The sequence below is a fragment of the Gopherus evgoodei genome, chromosome 13, assembly GCF_007399415.2.
Source record: "Gopherus evgoodei ecotype Sinaloan lineage chromosome 13, rGopEvg1_v1.p, whole genome shotgun sequence".
NCBI classification, from domain to species: Eukaryota; Metazoa; Chordata; order Testudines; family Testudinidae; genus Gopherus; species Gopherus evgoodei.
Window position 1 is genome coordinate 24,729,335 of NC_044334.1, and position 19,194 is coordinate 24,748,528.

Below are 19,194 nucleotides of genomic sequence, written 5' to 3' on the forward strand. Positions count from 1 at the left end.
TCTCACTCATCAAATTAAGATGTGAATTGGGATGGGATGGAGAAGGTTACAGAACCACATGCATAGACTGATTCCAGTGGGAACTCTCCTAAGAGCAAGGACTGAAGGACAAGGTCTTTAAGTGATTACATGAATAGACGGCACAGGAGTCAGAGCACCTTTTCAAAGTGAAAGCAAGACAGGCCAGCAAGCCACCAACAGCTGAGAGGAGGGCTCATTAAACCTTGCGCTGCTTTCACCTTCTTATTGGCAAAAAAAGACTGCAATAAGAGGCTCACATTTCACTAGCAGAAGAACAGGAGTAGGCAACCTATGGCAATCGTGCCAAAGGCAGCACGCGAGATGATTTTCAGTGTCACTCACAATGCTCGGGTCCTGGCCACCGGTCCGAGGCACTCTGGATTTTAATTCAATTTTAAATGAAGCTTCTTAAACATTTTTAAAACCTTATTTACTTTACATACAACAATAGTTGAGTTATATATTACAGACTTACAGAAAGAGACCTTCTAAAAACGTTCAGATGTATTACTGGCATATGAAACCTTAAATTAGAGTAAATAAATGGAGACTCAGCACATCACTTCTGAAAGGTTGCCGACCCCTGCAGTAGAATGACTGGTTTGAGCTGTATTATATCGTTCTACATGGTCATCATTGAGTAGTAGTATTAAAACTACTTTCGTTTTACCTTCCAATTGGTTCTTAAAGTGCGCTCTTTGGCACGGCAGTCTTGAAGGGCAAGTTTCCAGCAGGAACAATCAGAGATGCTGGCATCAGGCAGGTATCCTTCCTGTTGGCACAATCTATACCAAAGCACTTCATCTTCTGCAAGTACTTTCCATGTCCTGCTCACCTAAAAGCAGACAGACATGAAATAAATATCAGATCAGGTAATTATCAAGGCCCAACTGTCATCCAAATCAATGCATTTATTTTGCCCTACCTTTGTGACAACATGCGCTTTTAAAATTCTAGTGGGAAGAGAGGAGGTAGGTCGCATTAAAGATTAAACACAAATTCATGTTCACAATTGTATTTTCACATGTATAGGCTAAAGATAACTCTGATGTCAGCATCACTCCTCTAAAGCCCTGCTGACAATGACTGATTAGGAATGCGACAGCAGTGAGATATAAAATATTGTGACAGGTTTCAGAGTGGTAGCCGTGTTATACTCACCAGCAACCACACCACACAACAAAAAACACTAACCCAGGAACCTATCCTTGCAACAAAGCCTGTTGCCAACTCTGTCCACATATCTATTCAAGGGACACCATCATAGGACCTAATCACATCAGCCACACCATCAGGGGCTCATTCATCTTCACATCTACCAATGTGATATATGCTATCGTGTGCCAGCAATGCCCCTCTGCATGTACATTAGCCAAACCGGACAGGCTTTATGCAAAAGAATAAATGGACAATGGTTTAAAACACATAAAAGGAAGTTCTTCTTCACGCAGCGCACAGCCAACTTGTGGAACTCCTTACCTGAGGAGGTTGTGAAGGCTGGGACTGTAACAGCGTTTAAAAGAGAACTGGATAATTCATGGTGGTTAAGACCATAAATGGCTATTAGCCATGATGGGTAAGGAATGGTGTCCCTAGCCTCTGTTTGTCAGAGGATGGACATGGATAGCAGGAGAGAGATCACTTGATCATTGCCTGTTAGGTTCACTCCCTCTGGGGCACCTGGCATTCGCCACTGTCGGTAGACAGATACTGGGCTAGATGGACCTTTGGTCTGACCTGGTACAGCCGTTCTTATGACACAGATCAGACGTCAAGAATTATGACATTCAAGAAGCGGTCAGAGAACACTTCAACCTCCCTGGACACTCAATTACAGACCTAAAAGTCACAATTCTTCAACAAAAAAAACTTCAAAAACAGACTCCAATGAGACACTGCAGAACTGGAATTAATTTGCAAACCTGACACTATTAAATTAGGCTTGAATAAAGACTGGGAGTGGATGGGTCATTACACAAACTAAAAACTATTTCCCCATGCTAATTTCCCCCCTACTGTTACTCACACCTTCTTGTCAACTGTTTGAAATGGGCCATCCTGATTATCCCTACAAAAGTTTTTTTCTCCTGCTGATAATAACCCACCTTAATTGATTTGTCTCAGAGTTGGTATGGGAACCCCCATCTTTTCACGTTCACTATATATCTCTTCCTACTGTATTTTCCACCCCATGCATCTGTTGAAGTGGGTTTTAGCCCATGAAACCTTATGCCCAAATAAATGTGTTAGTCTCTACGGTGCCACATGTACTCCTTGTTCTTTTTATAAAATATTGTATTACAGTGTGCATCAATAAGAATGAAGTAGTAAACTAAATTTTTAAAATAGCCTCAAGTTGCTATCTATTTCAAAAGGAATTGCTTCACCACAATAAACTATGTGCCTAGAATTACCATTTTAAAGATTCAAAAGGAAAAAGAACACTTTAAGCAGTGATTGCGCTACAATTCTTGTATGAAAGAGAAGAGTGAGAAGAGCTCCATGTGAGAGATGCTATTGTCAATGAGATCAGTGATAAGCCTGTTTTCAATCCTAAAATTGTGTCTCACTTCTAAATGTCATATACCAAGTAACCTAGAATGTATACTGTGCAGTCCACATCAGTTCAGTGCACTGCCAATCAACAAATATACCAGATAACGAGGACGTCCAGACTGAAAACAAATATGCTTCATAGAAATGCAGTTATATTTTTGCTCATAAGAATCAAACAGCCAGAAACACCAAATTGCAGTTTGAGACATTAACTACATATTTGGTGGCAAAAATGCAGTCACCTAGTCTCCACTGCAAAATATGAATAGCCAGAGTGGCGCATGTTGCAATGGTGAATAATATTAACTGCTGCTATGTGTTGCTAGCACTGAAGTGCAGAGAAGTAGGATCAATCAACAAATTCTGCTGTGGCCACAAAATCCTAGCACTTTATTGTAACTTGCTTCTTAGTCTCTCTCTCTTTTTTTTTTTTTAAGTCCTTTTCAAACAGAAATCTCAATAAGAGAAAATTTTAAGTGTATAACAAGATGGGGACATGATTTCTCTAAGGAGAAGAGAGTTTAACATGAACACCTCTGTGACAAGCAGACCGCAATTTGGCTAGAGAACTGGAAAAGGAATAGCTATGTAATGACATTTGAAGAGTTATGCAACCATGACTGAGTGGGGAGTAAGCCCTGGGAAGAGAGATCAGTCGCTATGGCTGCATAGCCTGCAGAGCTTTTCAGGGTCAGCAGCTGTGAAAGCTGCTGTTTCTTGGACTGGGCACCCACCTCCAGCACACCAACTATTCTATTTAGTGACTATAGACCTCAGTCCAAACTGACCACATCGGTTGAATTAGTTTTCATCACTAGACAAGACAGTGATCTGGATTACAGTTATTCACCTAGAAGTGAGAAAACGTGTAGCGTGCCTTCCCTGACTAGATCCATCTTAAAATTGAAAAACGAGGACTTCAATGACCATCACCACTTCCATCCCTAAAGGGACACAGTCATTAGTTCAGGAGAATCAAAATGATGCCAAAAAACTGTTCTAATCCAGTGGGGAATCTCCTTTCAATTCCAGTTATTTGACAGTAATACAAATCTACACACTGTTGCCTAGACAAAGACAAAAGCTACCATTTTTTGCTGGCACAGACAAAAAAGCAGCTGTTCTGCAGAAGTTAAAACTCTGGGCAAACACTGCGGATAGGAAACGAACCTCTCTGTCTCTTTAGCTGGAACACATTTCTGCTGACATTGATGAGGCAGGCTTGTGCACAAACAGAGAAGTAAACAAAACCAAGTCATGCCAATTTCTGCCCTGTTAACAATATAGGGAAGAATAAAAAAAACAAAGTATGCGTTGCCAAATTGGGCAAAATTTGTTGAGACGTTTCCAGTTTTTAAGTTAGTTTTAAACAACAGAGTAAAAAATATTAGAACTAATTACAGTATCATTTTACCTTTCATGAACAAACATTCAAAGGGAGGAAGAAATCCTATCTTAAGATTTTTTTAATCAAATTACATTGAGTCTTGCCAGTTTACAAGCATGGATTTCCAAAGGATGTCTAACATAGCCTTTCTTTAATGCACCAAAACTGGCACGACAATCCCTATTAAAAGCCCCACTGAGCGAGCCTCAGCTGCAAGAAGTCTCTAATAAAAGTGTCTCAAGCATTTCACTTCACAGCACCACTGCGAGCTGCAGCATTAAAAACCAGCTATGGGCTGAAATCAGATTTATTAGCGCAGCTTGAGTTAGAATTTCAGGTGAGGCCTTGAGAGCCAAAAAATCATGGCTTTATTTGTGTACATGTACACATGCTCACAACCTGCTTGCTAACGGCTAGTCAAAGAGCTCAGTAGAAACACTCAAAACTCATTAAAAACTAAAGCGGGACCATAATTATTTTCCAAGTCTGTATTATGTAAATGTCCAAAGCTTATCAACAATAACATCATGCATGGCTTACCCCACATCTAGAAACTATTTTTTTTATTTTGCCTTTAATGTAACTGTTATCTTTTTATCACATTACATCAGACTTCTTGCCACTCTCCATAGAGAAAATTCTGTTTCCCCTCAGCTTCACGCAGAGGCATTCACTACATCTTACTCACATACAGCCAAGCATGAAAGTGGTGTTCATATATTTAGAAATTTTACCTAATTTAAAGCTATTTGAATAAGATCTATAGGACTCCTTCCATCAGGTTCCAGACTTTATTTTCTTGTTCTGACTGACCAAAATCCAGTTGAACATATACCTGTTCCTCCCTTTCACTAAGTTTCCTTCCTTCCACCACCAAACTGCACAAAGTCATTACAAATGTACACCCCAGGATGAATCCCAGGGACTTCAATATAGTGCAGAATTTGACCTAAATGCTAATAATTTCATCAAGAGCCACTAAGACTGCTTTTGTTATTAACCAAAGAGTTATCAGTTCCCTCCAAACATGAAGTTCAGGAAATCTGTGTCCATCTGCTTCTCTACTTCCTTTCTCATGCTATTGACCTGCTTGAGTTTAGCTCATTGAACATAAGTTAAGAGGTAAGCCTCATCCATCCATGCTTCAGAACTGTACATCAAAAAGCTATGAGACATCACACCATGTGTGGCTTTTTATATATCCTATACAAAGCATTATTAAACAACTTGAGATGGTTCTCAATTATTCAGGTTAATAACTCCGTAAGTGACAGAACCATGCAACTGAAAATTCTTGTCTTACAGGATCTGTCATTCTTGAAATACAAGTCAGTTCCTCCAGTGAGAGCCTTAAATATACACAGTTAGATTGATTAGTATTTCTAAGACACTCTGAAGATGAAAAGTATGATATTAGTGTTAAACATGCTTAGATCAAGTCACCCGACATATTTACAAATAAAACTCAACCTTATTCTAGCTACAGCTTTTAATACATGTCACATAGGAGCATTTCCAGCACAAAATGCAAGTGACAAATGTTCTTATTACTATAAACTTATAACTTCTTATAACTATAAAACATTTAGATAATACCAAAAGTTCACACAGCATTTTATAGAACACAGACAAGACACACTGTCCCCTAGTTTTCAGACAATGCCTGATCCTACAGATGCAGGGAAGTCAGTGGGAAATATTGCACGAGTTATGGTACTCACAAACATCTGTAATATCAGACCCTCCATATTACACTTTCTAAAAAACTGTTTAAAATTCTGCCACATGTGTAGCTTCCCAAGTGCCTCACTCTTCTCATTCCTATCCACTATCAACATGAGGAAAAACAGGCAGGTTTTGTGACTTCTCAAAATGCAGCTGCTACCATGTACCAGAAAAGAACAGCTGTCCAGCATATGCCAATATGGATACTTCACAACCTCAGTGAGCCCATAAGAGTTCAGGAACCAATGACACCATTAATTTACATGATGCACATGACCTTATGATGTCTAAAATATCATACAGACACCTTTGCCTTTCACAGCATTAATTGCGGGGGAAGGGATCACTCAGCGGTTTGAGCACTGGCCTGCTAAAACCAGAGTTGTGAGTTCAATCCTTCAGGGAGCCATTTAGGGAACTGCGGTAAAAATCTGTTTGGGGATTGGTCCTGCTCCGAGCAGGGGGTTGGACTAAATGACCTCCTGAGGTCCCATCCAACCCTGATATTGTATGATTCTAATAAATCAAAGAGCAGCTGTGGGAAAGAAAGGTGGATGGGGGAGGAAGGGGAAAAAAAATCAGGATAAAATTCAAGTTCTCCCAAGCAGTCTGTGGTGTGATTAAATCTCAAAGAGACTCAGCAGTCAGGCTACTTTACTGTTAGTCAGTTACCAATTTGATATAAACAATTAAGCAAACAGGTTTTCTCCAAAGGCGCTTGCATAGTTCATGATGCCATTTCCACTAACTGGCCCAATTTTACTAAACTCCCACAGCATCTTAATAAAAAAAAACCTTTCTACAAAAACACTGTAAAGCAGCAGGGCATTCCATTTAACAGAAGAGGGTGGAGTTTTTTCAAAACAACAATTACCAAGAGAAAAATGAAAATGGTATTTATTTTTATTGTCTTTGCTTTTTAGTTGAACACTTAAAAGAAGCCAGTTCTACACTAGAGCACTGGATATTCATCTCATTCTGAAAGCCTTGAAAAATACTGGGCCTTTGCTCAGCTGTTAGCCACTACATAATATCCACTGTCTTTTTCTAAGAACGTTTTGCACATCTCACACTTACCTTCTGTCTAGGTGATAAAAAGCATAAAAATGGGCTTTAAAGAAAAAAAATGAAGATTCGCTAAAAAGATAGCCCTTTTAGTAGCTAACACTACCAAGTACTAGTATGCTGCAAAGTAAATTGGTCACGGCTGCAGAAAAAGTATTCCAGCCTACTTGCTATCCACTATGAAATGCAGCCCTGTTTCATTCTTATAGGATGGCTGACAGAAACAGGCGCAGATGTGAAAGCTTCATGGCCTTCTACAGAGCACGTTAGTACAATGTAATGCCTTAGAAACTTTTCTTGCAGAATGTTTACAAGAGGAAATCTTTTTCTTCTAATGGTAATTTTTTGTTGTTTTTAAGGGACATTGTTAGGTTAAAACTTTTAAATAATAGCTATCCTTACTTGCATAACATCATAGATTATTCAAACTGAAAAAAATGTTGAATATCTAATTTAATCATTCATGCTAGTTGATAACTATTTGCATTTAATTCAACTAGCCAGTTTTACTCTTTGGTAGTTGTGTACTAATATAAGGCGTCATTATTGCTGTTGTCACTTCAGAGGATGTTTAAATCCACCCCCAAAGGCTGTTTATATTGGCTTTTGTGTGATTCCATGACATTGGGAAAGAAATCCTAAATGTCGGGCCCAAAAACATCCCACAGTGTCCATGAAATAGGTTGGGAGTGAATGCCCGAAACACCCCATCCTATTAACATTCCCCAAGATAATTGGCATTTGCTAAGTGGTTCCTGGTGATTTAGTGAAGCAGGTGGCTCATTATTCAATCTAGGTGGAAAGGAGGCAACAGTGGCTCCCTGGAGAGAGGATCAAGGGTGTGGACTGAACAGTCTTAGGGTAGAAACCCTAGGGGCAGCCAAGGTAACTTTATGTAGTAGCATTCTTAATTTCTGGGTTAATAAAACCAAACTTCAGGAAGGAGATGAGTTTGAATTACTATATACATAGTATATGGGCTCTCCCTGAGAACAGGCTGGTAACAGTACCTCTTTACAATCCCTCAAAAGGAGCAGGGTAAATTTGAATGGGGGGAAATTAAACAAATAACTGCACCCTAGGTTAGGTTACTAAATTACTAAAAGGGACAGAATTGTTAAGATTCCATTTTTCACTATCCTGTTTGTTTACTTTCTATGTATCAGCTTCAACAAAGAAATCAATTTTAAGTCAGTTTCATTTCCAGGTTCTCAGTGCTACATTGTTTGTGTTTCAAACACTGCAAAAAATGCTCATTTGTTTATAAACAACTATAATGACTGGAAATAAAAATCCAAGAAAACATTTTTTTTGGTCTTAAGTTTTCATGCTGTCCCTTTACAGCTGTTATCAAACCTTTAACATTTCTGTTAACTACACTGAAGCAAACTATGAATCAAGTTCATTTAATACTGCTTTTAATTTTCAGCTTTTGGAGTATGTCTTAATATGTAAAGAATTATAAAATAAGTCTCTGGTGGAGGAAAATGTCATTTAGGGCTACTGCACAGTGTAGTAGTTGAAATGCATCACAGTGAGAACCCATGCTGATCTTACATGGGATGAGACAAGCAAATCTTGGATAGTGCTTACCTGAGCACATATGCCCAGTTCAGTCCTTCCCAGGTACTGAAAAATTTTTAACGCCAGTTCATAAGGCAGCTGGATATCAAAGAAAGGAACCTCATTTATTTCATTCTGAGAAGAAAAAGAAAAATTAACTGTTACTTTTTCTAATACATGAATAAATTGCACATTGTTAGTGGCAAGATAGTAATATCCTCATAGTAAAATCAAGGAGAGATCATATGTACTCTTGGTGTTGTAACTAAAATCAGACCAACCTTCTCTGCTCTTCTATCCTACAATCCTGCTATATCAAAATGTCAGGCACTCACTCCTGCTTGAAGCTGCAGAGCTATTCTCATCCTAACAGTCAGATCAGGTAAGTCACTTTAGCTCCCTTTGGGAACATCTCTCTCAGGCAAGAGAGAAAGAAGAGCCATCTAGATGATTCACTGGGAGTTTTTAGTCAGAAGGGTTGTAAACATGAACAAAATACAAATCTTAGTTTACCTGAGCAACACTTCCTTTTTGTACTCATATAATTATACTGGTTGCAAGGAGCAGGCCAATAGGACACATTTTCCTTGTCATTTGTTAATACTCAGAAATTAGAGCTTTTCAGTTTTTTGTTTGCTTATAGTTGACTGATACAAGCCATGAAATAAGACAGCTGACATTCATGTGCACTCGTTTTAAAACAGGGGGGTGGGAGAGGGAGTCTTGAAGACAAGATGTTTGTTACTAATAAAAAAACCTTCAAAATTTCACTGTCAACAAGTCTAAAATGAATGCACTTTAAAAACACAAACAGCTACACATTCATTCATTCATTCATTCAAGAGTTTTAACTAGAGTGTGCAAAAAATGTAGTGTCCTAACATCTTTATTTACTTAATAGATCAAAATGAGATTATACTCTATGGCAGGGATTCTCAACCTTTTTCTTTTAGCACCTGCCTCCCCACTCCCAGTATGCTATAAAAACTCCATGGCTCACCTGTGCTACAACTGCAGCAAAGAATCCTGTGGCACCTTATAGACTAACAGAGGTTTTGGAGCATGAGCTTTCGTGGGTGAATACACGTGTGCTACAACTGTTTTTCTTCATATAAAAGACAGAGCTGGCATTAGGAGGTAGCAAGCTGGGCAATTGCCTACGGCCCCATACCAGTAAGCTGCTCAACCTTCGACTTTAGTCCTAGGTGGCGGGGCTTCAGCTTTCCGCCCTGGGCCCCAGTGAGTATTGGACCCCCAGCTTGGCAGACCCTCTGAAGCCTGCTCATGGCCCCCCAGGGGCCTCAAACCCCTAGTTGAGAACTGCTGCTCTATAGTTTTCTGTATGTCTGAAAGTATCCAATTCCTATCAGAAGAAATATGTTAGAACAATAATTCTTTTAAATTTGAGTAAATACCACAAATCAGATCTTGTTAAAGAAAAAATACTGCATTATGAAGGCATAATTCTACACATTAGGTTGCATTGAGATTTGCGGCTAAAGCAAGATTAAATTGCTTTATTTCCAATTACAACTCTCAACTTCAGTTTTCAGACTTAACACACAAGCAGATCCTAACTGAAATTTCCAGATATTTTCATGTTGTTATAATGGGCCCTGGCATGTTTGTAACAGTCAAGAAAACCTACTCCTGAAATTTTGATCTCTGATTATTTTGCCTACATCTCAAACTCTTCAAGATTCTCACACATCTTCATAACATCTCACACTTAAAATAACTATTGAAGTGTAACTAACAAAATACATTCCATTTATTCATCATCTCTGCCAAAGTCAGGCATATTCTGACTCTTCAGCTACGTCTGTTCTACAGTACTGCTGCAGTGCACAGCTTGCCTCACCACCTCCACTTCATACTAGATCACCCCCATCCTTGCCAATTCCGAATTCAAGTCCATCCCCTCTGCAGCCCTGACAAAGGAAATATAGAACAAAAAAAAGTAGTCAAATGGGTAATGCTGGGCTTTCTTAGAGTAGTGCTTCCCACCTCCCACCCCAATGAAGTCAAACTGAGAACAGCCAAAAAATTTCTAGGTCTAGAGTTTGTATTTATGGTCACATTGTAACATCAGAATCAGAGATCAGACAGGGACTTAAGTACTGCAATGCAAGGGGGAAAAAAATCACCCTTACAGTGACAAACAGCACAACTGTTAGCTCCTAATATCTGATGCCAAGCGGAGTGCCTGTTCAACAGTACATATGGTCAAAAGCCCCAAATAATCTGTAACTAGGAGAGTGCTCAATATAGCACATGAAGCAAAACCCATAAAGGAACAATATAATATTAAGTCAGCACTGGTCTGTCTAAAAGTCTACAGGAATGAACCCAAAACTCTAATACTGCCATCCCCTCTGAGAGGAACTTGCACTCCTGTGTGCTAATGGAGCACTAATTCTGTAAATAGATTATTTGTGCTTAGCTGTCAGAAGTATAATCTGCTCTTTTTATTTTATTTTTTTAAAGAAAAGAATAATTAGCTAAATTAGAAAGAAGCGAAGGCTTTTCCCCCAATTTCTCCCACACTGTAAAAAAAAAAAAATCTAATGCAGATAGAGCACAAGAAGGATTTATCAAAATAGCTTTTAACTTGTTCAGAGCAGTAATTAGGACTACTTTCAAATTAACTACTTCATTTATACAATTAATATTGGTTTCTCGGTGACAGGAAAGCTTCCCCACTGAGATACAGTTTAGCAAGATACTTAGTGCAGGGAAACTAATTAAGCATCCACTATCTTGTGTGAAAAGATTAGATTTTATTTAACAGAAAAAGGGTAAACTGCAACCTCATCATAACACTGAGGAGCAAACTTTTTGGTATTACAGAAAAGCTGCTAAAATGAGACCATATATTCTGAAGCCATGCTAAAATAGGCTTAGAGTAACTAAAAACTCAGTAGTTACAACCAAAAGTATTTACACGCTAGCCTTCCTAATCCCACCAAAGAGAAACGGTTCAAGTATAATGTTTTTTTCAAATGTTGTTGTTAAAGGCGAGTAAATAATAGTAACTCCTCTTGAGGGTAGCCATATACAGTTTTGTTTTAGTAGAGATTCTAGTCATTAGTCAAGTGCTTCTATGATTCATTCAGTGGTTGGTGTGTGTGTGTGTGTGTGTGTGTGTGTGTGTGTGTGTGTGTGTGTGTGTGTGTGTGTGTGTGTGTGTGTGTGTGTGTGTGTGTGTGTGTGTGTGTGTGTGTGTGTGTGTGTGTGTTTTAAAGAAACACACAATTCCCAATTGCCTAGAATTTTGATCTGGGGTATGAAGTCATTCCTGTACCAAAAAGTAATCTTTTACCCTTTTAAGTGAAGCGACAAGGGGGTCAGAAGAGAATATTTCTTGTTATTGTTCTTCCTTTTCCCCACCCCCTGACTACGGATCCAACATTATGGTGAAGGGAGTTATCATTTCAGAACCTAATTTAAAGATTTAGGCCTTGATCTTACAAGTGCACTTGTGCACAGTCCCACTAAAGTCAATAGAACATCAACAAAGATACAAGGGTCCACTTGCACAGCTCCAACTACATGATAATGACCAAAGGTGATTTTTTTCCCCATATAAGTGTATCCGATCCCATATCCTTACCACTTTCATGAAGTTGAACATATCTTAAAGATTAAATTTTTAAAGTAAACTTTTATAGGCTATTGAACAAAATTGCCAACAAGCAACACCAGACACAGCAAATCCAGTCTGTTTATGGTCCTCATGCATCCAACGAAGTGGGCATTCACCCACGAAAGCTCATGCTCCAATACGTCTGTTAGTCTATAAGGTTCCACATGACTCTTCCCTGCTTCTACAGATCCAGACTAACACGGCTACACCTCTGATACTTTATGGTCTTATGTAACTACAGATTTTGACGGACACAAACTAACCCCCACACCAGCTAAACCAAATCAATAAGAGGAAAAACAGAATTGTATAGGTCTACTTCTTGCAAATTATTAATTCCTGATGATAGGTACAGAATTGAGCTATTTTGTACACTGGGAGCAAATTCAAAATATATAGCAGGCCTTTTTATCAAGTCAGAAGGCAAAATGAGGTGCCTCAAAACAAGTTACTTTTAAATTAGTGTTATCACATGACATTTTACAAAAATTTCTGGCATAGAAAGAAAGAGAAAATCGTCTTGTCTCCCCAGGATCAGTCTGGCCCAGGCTCAGCCATGAGAGCTCCTGGAGTTGAGAAGATCTTGGTGTTTTGGTTGTCAGCAGCAGGGGAAAGAAATGAGAGGGAAGGAGCCTGGACAGCTCCAGGGGAGTGAGTATGCCAGAGGACAAGACAAGGAGGTACCCAGCCCCTGCTGAAAGCACGGGAGAGAAGGGGGGCGGAGGAGGAGTTACTGAGACGCTCGAGAGGATGGAGCAGAGGGAGGGGGCAGTGAGGAGCTGGAGGGGATGAGGGGGAAGATGGAGGGACACGCCGAGAACAGGGACTAAGGGAAGGTGAATGAGGAGCTGGGAGACAAGGGGCAGAGCGAGGGTCCGAAAGTGACCAGGAGCTGTGGGGGATGAGGGCGCAGAGGGCGGGGCAGGAAGCGAGGGGAGGGGAAGGGGGGGGTGGACAGCCAGGAGGGGAATGGGGAGAAGGGGGCCGAGGGTGTGTGTCCCGTACCAGGTCCCGGATGAGCTGCCCCAGCAGGTCGTTGTCTCCGCCGCCCTCGGGCTCGGCGGCGGGTTGGACGGGCGGCCGGGGACCCGGGCGGGGCTGCCGGTGGTGGCGGCGGCTGCGGGCCCCCGGAGCCCTCCCGTCCAGCAGGCTCCGGGCTAGTGCGAAGTACCCGGCCTCGCGCCGCTCCTCCTCGCCGCCGCCACCCCGGGGCGCGGCCAGCGGGACCCCCCCGCAGCTGCTCCAGCCGGAGACGGGCTCCCGGCAGCTCGAGCTCCCCCCGGGCTCGGCCGCCCGCCGCCGCCGCTTCTTCCCCTGGCGGGCTCCGGCCAGCTCGGCCCTCCAGCGGCGGCGAAAGAGCTCCAGCTCGCTAGACCCCGCGGCCATGGCGGCGCGGGCCCCTCAGAGCCGCCGCGCAGCAGGACCCATCCCGGCAGCCCCGGCCCCGCTGCGGAGCGCGCGGGATTCCCGGCCGGGCAGGAAACCGCCGCTGCTGCAACTCAGTTCCGCCGCACAAAGGTTCCTCCCCGTCTCACGGCAGCCAAGCCCTCGGCAGCGCCAGTGGCTCGTCCCGAGAGGCGCCGAGCGGCCGCTGGTGTCGGTAGGAGCTCGGCTCCGCTCGGGATTTGGCCCTTCGGCCGCAAACGAAACTGGCCACAGGCGGCACGTTTATTTGATCCCTGGAGCCCACCTCCAAACGCCAGCCCCTGCTAGGCAAATGGCCCCAAGCGCCGGCCCCAGGCTATCGGTGTGGGCAGCTGTTGTCCGCAATATTCACGGCGCGTTTCTTGTTCCCGGTTCCGTAAGAGCCGCCTGCCGGGTGTCCTCGTGTAGTTCTCATAGCCCTGGCCCTGCAGACCCTTCCACACCTATGGGACTCTGCTCGCACTCCCCTGAGTCAACTTATACGGATTAGCCGTTTGCTGGGTCCGTACATTGGGAGCCTTAGGCTCTGATCCTGCAATCTGACCCACAACCTGTGTGCCTGGGAAGCCCCAAGGATACCAGCTTGCAAGACTTAGGACTCTACCTTTCAAGCTGTTTGGGGGCAGGGACTGCATTTATTTCATCTCCATAGTGCCCACCACCATGAGGGCCTGACCCTGATTCCAGGAGAGGCTACTGTGCTAAAAATGATAAAAATATAAATAAATAAATGCTTGTAATAGGGTGACTGCTGTCCCTTGTCTTAAGGGACAATCCTTATTCAGTTCCTTATCTCCCCCATCCGGTATCAAGTTAGTAGGAGAGGTTCCTTGTCCCATATTTCAGCAATAACCAGGCAAAGGGTCATACACTATATTCAAATAAGCCAACTATAATACTGATTTTTACAAGAGGAGCCAGTGCTGACAGCAGAGCACCAGAATGATGTGTCAGTCTGTGGCTGTGGGGTCTGTCAGGACGCTGCATGCCCAAATAGCCGTGATGGCAAAGAACACCCAGTTCCAAATGCAACTAGCCAAAACACTGCTCTTCATTCTATTGGACACAGATGAGGCCATGGTGATGGATGCATTCATGATTTCCAGCCTTGATTATTACAACTCATTATCTCTAGGAATGAAGCCACACATCCTGAGAAAGCTCCAAATGGTACAAACAGCAGCCTGCATGTTTAGCTACAGAGGATGCAGTGAGCACATTACCTCAATGTTCTGCCCTCTGAATTAGTTCCCCACTGAATATAGAGTGCAGCTCAAACTCTCTGTCCTCACAGTCAAAGAACTGCATGGGGTTGGCTCCAACTACCTGAGAAACGCCTCTCCCTCCATAACCATGGTGACATCCTAAGACAGCTGCATCCCACCAGAACAATAAAACCATCGCTCAGTCAGGGCAGACTCCTCAGTGCAGGAGAGAGGACATTCAGATACAGCCTATCTGCTGCCAGAGATAACAATGACCATCAGCCTCGCCACTTTCAGAATTACATGTAAAACGGGTTTCTTCATCTTAGCTTTTCTGCACTTTCTTCTCCCTCGCACGCACAGACTCAACATAACACCTGCACTTACACACGTGAACATAAAACTGTAAACAAATACAGATGGAGATTGTTACTAGCTCTGGTTTGACGTATATGGGAAGCATTCATATACTTCAGTGGTAGGGTCTATAGAAGTACCTAAATAGACAGAATATTGGTGTGCTGAATTTCACTTGGAAGCTCATGCAACAGTGGTGTAATGTGGTGCTGGTGGCCACTCCTGCCAAGCAGCAGGCCTCAGATTTCTTCCAAATGATCTCCAAGGGTAGCCTGCGTATTGCCATAATGGGGACCAATTCTCTGCTGGTGTAAATGGGTGCAGCTGCATTGACTTAATTGGACTTTTTCCCCATTTACATTAGCAGAGATTTTGAGGCATGGTCTTCAGTGCATAGAGTACAGTCTAGTAATCTAATCAGGAGTTCATAAAGGTACAGTCACAGGGGCAGAAACCAACCATGTCATACACTGTACATGCTTTTCCCAAACACCTCTCTCTTGGCTAGATGAAGTGTCAGCTAGTTTCCTCTCATCCACTTCCTGTCATGGCCAGGCAACTGAGAAAGACATTGCATCATCTGGGTTTGATTAAAATAGACAGAGCTGCTGTCCTCTGCACACTGATAGGACCACAGCTACATATATTTTGAACTCCAAGAAACATTTTCTTGAGTGGGGTCCTAATTAATTCTCTTTTGAAGAAAACTGACATTAACTATCTCAGCCAGCATCAGATTGGGTACCTGATTCATTTTACTAGCCATGAGGAGCATGGTTCCAGCTTGCAAGAAGATGCCTGCTACAACAGTACATCCAGGACTCCCCTAACTACACCTCAGCCAAGGAAGATGTGGCCTGGGGAGCAGTGCAGAGCCACTGTGACTCTTCACAAAGGCCCTCACCTTGCACAGGTTCACCAAGATCCTTGAGATCTCTTTGTGCATTCTAAATCACCTGCAGGTTTTTGGAGGAGATAATCTTTTACCCTGTGCTTTAGAGTAGGTCCTTCAGGAAGTGTAGAGATGCCACAATTCCTTGGATACTCTTCATGCAGTCTTGGGGTTTCCTGTGATAAACTTTCTGCTGGGAGCAGAAACAAAGAAGCCCAGGAAAGGGCAGTCCTAGGCTGCAGCCAGAGAATGATAGGACATTTCATTACTTGACTTCTGTACATAGTTTCCAGTCTTAATAAAAGATTTAGTTTTAAACTCATCAGCTGGTCAGAAAGATACCACACAAGCCACAGAGTGATCAATGAGTTTCCTGACTCTAGAATAGATTTTCCTTTTGCAAACCACTATATGGACCTAGAATCAGGAAATGTCTCCCACATCACCCAACTGAGAATGGGTGGAAATATCAGAGAATCCCACTGGGCCTGAACTCTGCACTGGGAACTTCCCAGCTCCAATTTGAATACATCTTTAATTGAGTTTTCTGGCAGGAAAAAATGTGTGTGATTACTAATCCATACTTCCCTTGCTTTTTAAAGATTACATCTGAAGACTGAAAACTAGCACTGAAATATGGCCCAGGCACCTAGCATTTGCTTCAGGATGTGCAGCTCGATGAACTAGCGTCAATCTGACCATTGCACATGTCCTCTGAAAACAAAATCAAACAACAAAAAACCCTCAGTAAATCTAATTCTGGATCGATTTCAAATTAACTTTTTACTTTTAAGGCAAAATAATCTTTTTTAATTTAACAAAATTATAATATTTCTTGAAATTGGTGAAACAATGGCTCTTCACTGAGGACTAATTGTTGGTAAAACCTTGTGTGTTAGAAGGTATAGATGGGGTGGCACCAACAATTCTCTCTCTATGGAGTGGGATACTCCAATATTTCCTTTGCTGGGGGGGATGGGATAGCTCAGTGGTTTGAGCATTGGCCTGCTTAAACCCAGGTGATGAGTTCAATCCTTGAGGGGGCCACTTAGAGATCAGGGCAAAAAATTGGCCCTGCTAGTGAAGGCGAGGGGACTGGAGTCAATGACCTTTTCAAGGTCTCTTCCAGTTCTAGAAGATTGGTATATCTCCTATTATTATTTGTTCACCACTGGTCAGCTGCAGTTGCTACTGCTTAGTTCTGCTCTATTGGCAGCCTAAGCAATTACTCCCTGCTTTTTTCTTTGCAGCATGCTGCTTTCTATACTATTTACAAAACCCAATTAAAAGATACTGAACAAACCCCAAAGAAAAAGCTGTTTGGATTCCAAGCCCACATCTCGAGGGACTCCTCTGACTCAGAAACCCCACAAGCAATTGAACTTACCCTGGCCCCCCTGTTCAGGCTGAGAGCTACTTTCTGGCAAGTTTCAGCCTACAGAAGATGTGTCTTGTAGTTACAAACCCTCGCAAATGAAGGGTTTGCACAAGGACAATCTCTGAGATTACAAAGCTGCCCCTGTAACAGGAGGCTTCTTACTAAAGAACAGAAGAGGGAGATTTTAGTTAAGGATGAGCCTGAATTATTCTTCTGCATCTGAAACAGCCCAGAGTCTAGATCACCAATTCACCCCTGGCCTAATCCCACTGAAATCAATAGATTTACACCAGGGATGGAGCTGCCCTCAGGCTGCAGGGAAATCGAGCAGTTTGTTCTTTCAAAAGTCCCCAAGAAAGGCTGGAGCTACATTAAGGGGCATTCTTCAAAACAGAGCAAGGATAGCCCCGTTACAATTAGCGTCCACTGAAACAACCCATTGCAAACTGGCAGGTGAAGGGGAAATTGTTCCCTTTGGGGTAATGTAAAGGAAAGCCTCTGGTATTTTATTCCTGGGAATAGGACACTACTTTCCACTTTCCAATCGAGTGTATCCAGTGGGGAAAAGGGAACCCAGTTACTCACCGGTTTTAAGGCTGCCCAAGAATAAGCAGAGATTTCCCCGGTCCTGAAGGGAGCTGGCCATCCAGTGAGAGCTTGTTTTCTGGGGCAGATCGGATTAGGATAACGCTGAACCCGGGAACAGGGGTGAGAGTTTGCGTAATACTCAGAGTGCGAGCTATAGTAGGAGCAGGCCACCGATCTCCCCAAGAGAACGACAAAACCCCAGTGACAGTAACTGTTTCTAGGCCCCCTGGATGGGCCCGATCCTGCTCCCAGGTCAGCAGAAGGTTTCCCGTGGCTCTCTATGGATCGAGCCCAGCTCCTTTGCTCACCGCGCTGTGTTGAAAGAAGTGACTTGTTCACAATGTCACAAGTCAGTGGGACTTGGTGCGAGAGGGTTTACCTGGCCTGCTACAGGATGGGGTTTCTCTCTTCTTTAAACATCTCCCGGATCCCCAGCTCCTGTCCCGAGAGACACCTCCCCCCCGCCCAAAGCTTCATAATCAAGGATAATAACAGTTGTGGCTGATTTTCATATCTCATGTTTCTTTTTTAAACTAGAGCTCGGCTGCTCTTAAGATCCCCTCTCGACCCGAGCAGTAAGTTCTGGGGAAACTATTTAGAGTTTTTGTTTCTTTGCTTTTCGCTCTAGCTGATTCTCAAAAGAGAAGCAGACCAAAGGAAACGCTTCGTTTTCTCCCTCGTGTAAACTCACCTGCTTGCTGTTTAAAGCAGTAGTATGTTCCCCCCACTCACACTATTCCACCTGGGTCTTGGTTTCCATTGTGGATTCTGAGTCGAACAGGGGCAGACGCGGGCATACCCAGGACCTCCGCGTCACCTTATCCGCACCGCACAATCCTGGGCTCTGTGCGTCTCCTCTCCATCCCAGCACGGATAAAGACAGCCCGGAACTCAACAATGCCGCCCAACGGGGCATTTCAGGGGAGCCGCGGCAGAGAACCTAGTATTTGAGTTCAGAGTCAAAGCTTGGAGAGGGGAAGGAAATCTGAAATAGAGATCAGGTCTCAGGAAGGGTTTGTTAAAATCCCCGAGCTTCCAGAAAATGGGTATAAAATATCCCCTAGCCAAGGGGGTATGAAACACCCCAAGCCAGGGAGTTGAAAATATCCCCAAGCCAGCGGGTATAAAACAACCTAAGCCGGGGGTATAAAATATCCCCAAGGGAGGAGATCAGACATCCCCGCGCGCCACATAACCTTGCCTGTCCCTCCTGCCCAAGTTGGAGACAGGACAGTGGGGTTTGTGCCGGCTGCGCGGCGCGGCAAGAGTTAAAAGTTACCTTTCCTGTCTCCTGCCCGCAGCCCCGATGGGGAAGGATGATGTAACCCCCTCCTCACCATGTGACACTTTAATTAATAATCGCACTCGGCACAACAACAGCACAGC

The 19,194-nt window shown here is 43.0% G+C and overlaps 1 protein-coding gene across 1 annotated transcript in view; it reads right to left on the minus strand.

Moving 5' to 3' along the window:
* FBXW8 (F-box and WD repeat domain containing 8) overlaps nt 1–13,354 on the minus strand; it is a 74,044-nt gene extending 60,690 nt beyond the window's left edge. Inside the window, exons 1-3 of the mRNA XM_030582452.1 lie at nt 12,969–13,354; nt 8,348–8,452; nt 692–856 (exon numbers count right to left, since the gene is read on the minus strand). Of these exons, the coding sequence (XP_030438312.1) occupies nt 692–856; nt 8,348–8,452; nt 12,969–13,349 (651 nt within the window). The 5' untranslated portion in view covers nt 13,350–13,354. The remainder of the gene's footprint in view (nt 1–691; nt 857–8,347; nt 8,453–12,968) is intronic.
* Nucleotides 13,355–19,194: the final 5,840 nt, after the last annotated feature.